The sequence below is a fragment of the Hordeum vulgare genome, chromosome 6H, assembly GCF_904849725.1.
Source record: "Hordeum vulgare subsp. vulgare chromosome 6H, MorexV3_pseudomolecules_assembly, whole genome shotgun sequence".
NCBI lineage: Eukaryota > Viridiplantae > Streptophyta > Magnoliopsida > Poales > Poaceae > Hordeum > Hordeum vulgare.
In genome coordinates this window covers 516567419-516573418 of record NC_058523.1, presented here as the reverse complement: position 1 = coordinate 516573418, position 6000 = coordinate 516567419, and the positions used below count along the sequence as shown (strand labels likewise).

Genomic DNA, 6000 nt, shown 5'->3' with positions numbered 1-6000 from the left:
CCCATCCACTCAATCGTCTTTTGATCTACAGCGGCTGAAGCTCTACCTTCGTAAATCCTTAATCTTTACTACATAGGCAGAGCTACAACCACTCTGGGTCAAAAAGAGGAAACCCCGCCATTGCTTTTGTGCGCCTCAGCCCCGTGACACAATTCCGTATGCTCCCGTACGAGTTACTGGTCATGGTTGCCCAGTTTTCGTTCAACTAACAATGGTAAACCAAGAGTGCGAAAATCAGAGAAAGAAAAAGCTTTTGGTTATCTATATCCATTGTAGTGGATTTTATTTTCTTCGATATTAATCTGATCTAAGATGCTCATTTTGGTTGTCTTTATTAAAGAAAGAAAGAGTGCGAAAATCCTTATAAATCATTATTTTATCAAAAATACAATGCATGTCCCTCATCCTCACTTTTACATGGAGGAAGTATTAAATTGTACTATGTGAACAGCGTGAGCTCGGACTAATATGTATCATATAGGAACTTGTAGAGCTGCTCTCGCAATTTTGCTCATATTTTCTCCCATACGGCATAGTCATTGCCGTGCGCGGCCACCTTGAAGCCTCCCGGAATGAGGTTCCCCACATCGTATCTTGGCCCGAGCTTGACGATGACCTTGCCGTCGATCTCGGCGAGATAAAGGTCGGCGTCGGCCTCTATGATTTGCAGCTTGCTCTCGTTGTGTATCCCGTGCCGGGTCCTGACTGACACCAGGCGATCGATCTCCTCCTTCAGGCCCCAGTCGAAGAAATGATCGTAGAACTGAAGAACCAAAATTATTTTTCATCAGTTCGGTCATGGTTTGTTATTATTATGAACGAAACAAGAAAAGAAAATTGAGATGTGATGTATTGGTACGACGAACTCACGATGCATGGCGTCCCTGGGTGCGTGAGGATGTAGGCATATCCCTGCATGACCCTGTCAGAAGGGAAGGGCCACATGTGCTGCGTGGAGCCGGTGTCGTGGTTGTCCACAAAGGTCACCGCCTTGGCTGGCCACCACCCGATCATGCCTGGCGCCTTACCGTCTGTGCCGCGCAGCCGCCACAGCTCGCCCTCCACGGCCACGTTGAGGATGCCCTTGGTGGTGAAGTCGAACGTGGTAGCGGGCCCTTTGCCGCCAACCTTGTCCACCCAGTTCACCAGCTCCTGCCGGTGCTGGTCCTGGTTGAGGTTGGGCTTGCCGTCCCCGCCGTACGCGAGCGACGTCCATATCTCGGCCACGGCGAAGCTGGGCTCCGAGCGGTCAATGTAAATCTTGGCGACGTCCGCGGAGTAGCCCTTGGCGAAGTCGAAGCGCCAGCCGTCGAAGCCGATGTCGGCCTTGAGCCAGTTGAGCCACTCGACGAGCTCCTTCTGGACGCGCAGGTTGAGGTGGTCGATGTCGGGGGCGGCCCCGAAGTCGGCGCCGGTGTCCGGGTTGCCGGTGCCGTCAGCGTAGGGCCGGTCGTCGCGGCAGATCATGTGGGGCCCCCAGTCGAGGCGGGCGTCGGGGGTGCCGCCCTCGAAGATGCAGTAGATGCCCCGGCCGTCCTTGTGCTCCGCCGTGCGGTGGTTGATGACGATGTCGGCGATGGCCTTGACGCCCTTGCCGTGGAGCGCCCCGATGAGGGACTTGAGCTGCGCCTTGTTGCCGTACTTGGAGGCGTCCAGGTCGTACAGCCGGCCCGGCATGTACCCTTGCTCGGCGACGGACTGCGACGCCGGAGGGAGCCAGACGTGCGTGATGCCGGCGGCGGCGATGTCGTCCACCTTGCCCATCAGGAAGTTGTACCACCCGCCATTGTGCTTCCACGACTCCCAGTTGAAGCCCTGTCGCATGCAGAACCCAAAACTCAGTCCAAAACATGATCGCGGTACATACAGAATCTGAAGATAGGACAAGATCTTACCTGAAAGAGGACTTGCCCGGAGGCCAAGCTGGCCGACAGGCCAAGGAGGACGAGGAAGAGGGAGAGGGACAAGTGTTTGTTCGCCATGTTCTTCAGCTCTCTCTTGCTGTGCTCTCGAAGAGTACGATGGAGAACTGATGCATTCAGCTTGTGTGTCTGGCCAGGTATTTATAGTGTGCTGCAGCATGCCGGAATTGCTGCCGGTGTGCAACTTGCAAATCACTTTCTCGTGTGCTCGGCTTGAATGCTCCTTTGGGCCAGTGGATATGTCGGCCGGAGTTTGTTATCGGCCGGTACGGTGAGCTCAAAAGGCGATTCAATGCCCAAGTGATGGAGATGGAGGCAGCCTTCGCCTTCCATAAGAAGGCACCGGTCAATACGACCGTCAGTTATCCTCAACCTCTGTTTTTCTGAGGACAGAACATTCGAGCATTTTTCATCGAATAGTGTGCTGTGGTTACAATTACAAACCTTCATCTACCGCAACTGTATGTCTGTAGGCAAGCCAAGAAGAATTTGCAAGAACACGGAAACTACTCAACTGGGAGTGGTATAGTTTTGTACATGATCAACCCCAAAAGGGTTTAGCTTTCCGCACTAAAATAAGGTTCAGTTCAGACGTCCTGCTTGTAAGCAACAGTTCGTGAGATCAGCAGCAACTGATGGCACCTTCTCAAGATGGCTTTCGCAGTTACTTGCGAATTTCTGATTGAGAAGCATAAATCCGGTCAGCAAATTCCAAGCAACACCTCCTGAATAACCTGGATGAGGTGGGTCCCTCGAGGCGGATAAAACTGGACACAGCAGATTCAGAAAGTTTCTAGCGAGTTTCAAACTTTTTTCAGTTGGAAGAGATCAACATATATCCAAATATTCATTCGTTCGATGAGCATTCAATTCGTGAGGGTAGGAGTATGTTGTTGCAAGAAAATATAGATTCTTCACCAAGTTTTATCCCATTTAATTTCGTTGGCATCCCCAAGGAGTTCCGAATGGGTTGCTGCAACTCTGGACGTCATTTCCGTACCAGAAAGAAGCTGCACCTTTTGCTCAAACTTTCGGAGGGATAAGCAGGCGCCGTGATAAACGCTGGCCCGAGACGTTATCGCCAGGCCAAAGCAGACCCAACTGACTCAACAGAACAAACGGAAGTGTAGCTTTGCTACATCCACGTAATCTTACGTGAGTTTACGTGTTACTAGCAAAAAACACCCGTGCGTTGCAACAGAAGAGAAAATAACACACGCTTTGAACGTAATATATTTTCACATGGCATCACATTTGTGTTGTCCACGATGGCCTCAGTGCTCACACAACGAACACGTGTTTGAATGTACAATCACTCGGAATAAGATGAGAAATATGTTGTTTCTCCCCACGAGATTTTTCAAAGGTGTGCATGTGTGGTTAACGATGTCTTCTTTCCTCTCAATTTGGTTTTAATTTAATGAATATTTATTGCAATTCGTATGGTCGCCGGAAAGAGAGGAAAAAAAAAGACCGTGCACTACAGATTAAGTTTGCATCAAAAATAATATTTAAGAAGTATTCAACAGCTAAAAATAACATCCTATTTAGATTCTACACATTTTTTCAATCAAATTTCATATATAACATGTTAAAATCGGAGTTACGGTTTAAAAGATATGGATAATTTTGTTTTAGATAAAATATGGATTGATTAACTAAAAAGTCAGGTTTCTTTTTGTTAAAACAAAAAAACGTTTCGGCTGACTTACATAGGGGCGGCGGGTTGATTACCTAAAACATCAGGGATTTTTGTGAAAAATGCAAAAAAACGGTTCGGCTGTGACTAAAAGATGAACCGCGGGTTGATTATCTAAAATTGTGAGGACTTTTCTACAAAATGACAAAAAAAGGTTCGTTCTGACTTAAAATTGGACCGCGGATTAATTACCTGAAACTGCGAGGGCTTTTCTGCAAAATGACCGACGACGGACGCCAGAAGCGCTACGCGCTTTATTATTAGGGAAGAATTATGATGTGTCAATATTTAATTAGGCTTAGTGGGGGCGTGGGCCCACCCTGAAAATCAGGGGGAGGTGTTTAGTATATGGGAAGGAAGGTTTTGTAAGCTTACGTAACAACGTACGTAAGTGTAGCGCCGCGCCCTTCGCGTATGAAGGTAGCACAGCTGCTGTTGGTGTTGTCCTTGAAGATGATGGGTGCGATTTCGTTGCAGCGGAGAAGAGCTTTATGGACACAATTCTTTTTTTTTTTGCGAAAACACAATTCTATTTTTTTTTCAAAAAGAGGATGAACACCTGCACCATGTGATGCACCCAGCCATTTTATTAAACAGAGTATGAGGTTCAAAAGAAAGATCTCAAGCAAACTGCATGTTTAAGTTAAAAGAAGAAAAAAGTGCCAAAGAATTTTTATGGGCACAACTATAGATGAATACATGGCTGAAGTTTTTTTTTAAAACGAAGGCAAAAGATTCGTCTCATATATATTATTAATTAAAAAAAGAGTAGAGTTTGTGTTACAAGCCTCAAATTAGAGGTAAATACATCAATGATGCTTGAACTTGCCACGGATGTTTAGTTTAGTGTTTGAAATGAAAAATACGCCAAACTGGTTTCCAAACTTGACATGAATGTGCAAATACAGTATTAATCCCATTCATATACATAAAATACGCTGATGTGGCATTGTATATAGCTGACATGGCATGGGACCCACTTATAGAGATGAAACAAGATTACTGGAATAATATATGTCTATGACTAATGGGTACTGCCTGTCAGAAATTTAAATGAAAAATAGCACAGAAACGGACTCGAATAGGCAAACTCAGGGTAAAACAGACCTAGAGTATAATACATGTTTGACACTGGTTGACATTTTTGTCATCGGTTCGTTGAGGTTGATCTAACAGTAATAAAATAGTTAGTATTAGTTAGTACTACTTCTTAAGTACTTCAAAGTATTAATATCGATGGGGTCGGTATTCAAATTTGTGCGGGCCCTTCTCTTAATTAAAGGGTGAATTAGTCCATTTTTTTTCAAAACCACCCCTCATTTCCTCTCCCAGTGCGCCGCATGTCGTATTCCTCTCCCAGCGCGTCGTCCAATCCACCGCCCTCTTCGCCCTTTCCTCTTCCATTGCCCCTCTTATCCTCTTTCATTGTCACACCATCAGCGATCCCCTTCTCCTCTTTCATTGTCACACCGTCGGCGAGCCCCTCCTCTTTCATTGTCACACCGTCGGCGATCCCCTTACCCTCTTCCATTGTCATACCGACGGCGATCCCCGGAACCACGATGGAAGACGCTTACGTCAAGATCTCTGGCGGCGAGGAGGTAAAGTTAGCCAGGCCGAGGGAGGTCGGTTCTTGGTTTGACAACACGCGGCAGATGTGGGGACAATGCACGTGACTGCACAAATTTGAATCCGAGCGAGAGAGAATCTATCCACCCAGGGGAGTCGCGCGGCAGCCCATAGAGGTCCTCCTCTGGGCCATGGAGCAATCACATTCACCAATTGCCATCGTGAGGCACAGGTGGTCTCGCTATCGGCCCAACTTTGATCATCTGGAGGATGAGGAACCAGAGAGAAGCATCATGATGCCGTTTGTGAAGGCGACATTCATCCATGAGCCGGTGGAGTCCTCGCCCACCAACCACAAGAGGAGGAAAGCATTTGTCGCGACGTCGCTTCCTCGCCGTTCTCCACAGTTCTCTCAGAGGTTCTTCTCATCTCACGGGGCAGCGGTCTGAGGTCGAGGAATAGTGAGCTTCACACTTGATCTAATTATTTTTCCTCTCTTCATGCTTACAGTCATGGTGTGAGTGTTAAGATACAAGTTTTAGGGTAGTTGGATGTCAACTCATTTTCATTTTACAACATATTTTGGCATGTTGCGGTCAAGCTATACTCACTTTCTTAATGTTGCAGCCACTAGCTTCACTTTTTAATTACTCACAAGTTGTGACTTGCTTAAATAAGTTTGCATCTAAAAACAAAAATAGAGGTCATGTCTTCTCCAAATATTAGGAGGACTACTTTTAGTAGGGATGTTCGCTTACTCATGTTGCAGTGGTGTATAGCCTTTTGCTTCACTTCCTATAAATGCTTCTT

At 46.7% G+C, this 6000-nt stretch overlaps 1 protein-coding gene across 1 annotated transcript; it reads right to left on the bottom strand.

Moving 5' to 3' along the window:
• Positions 1–333: 333 nt before the first annotated feature.
• On the bottom strand, positions 334–2032 carry LOC123406082 (alpha-amylase type B isozyme). The gene is made up of 3 exons (XM_045099573.1): positions 1896–2032; positions 871–1815; positions 334–763 (listed from the first exon to the last, which is right to left on the bottom strand). The coding sequence occupies exons 1-3, from the start codon at positions 1980–1982 to the stop codon at positions 512–514; spliced, it is 1284 nt and encodes a 427-aa protein (XP_044955508.1). The 5' UTR covers positions 1983–2032; the 3' UTR covers positions 334–511.
• Between the last annotated feature and the right edge of the window lie 3968 nt (positions 2033–6000).

Excerpts from the sequence above, each read along its gene's own strand:
- LOC123406082 (XM_045099573.1), bottom strand. The coding sequence starts at position 1,982 with ATGGCGAACAAACACTTGTCCCTCTCCCTCTTCCTCGTCCTCCTTGGC. Across the intron at positions 1,816-1,895 it reads CCGGGCAAGTCCTCTTTCAG|GGCTTCAACTGGGAGTCGTG; the intron begins GTAAGATCTTGT and ends TGCATGCGACAG. Across the intron at positions 764-870 it reads ACCCAGGGACGCCATGCATC|TTCTACGATCATTTCTTCGA; the intron begins GTGAGTTCGTCG and ends TTGGTTCTTCAG.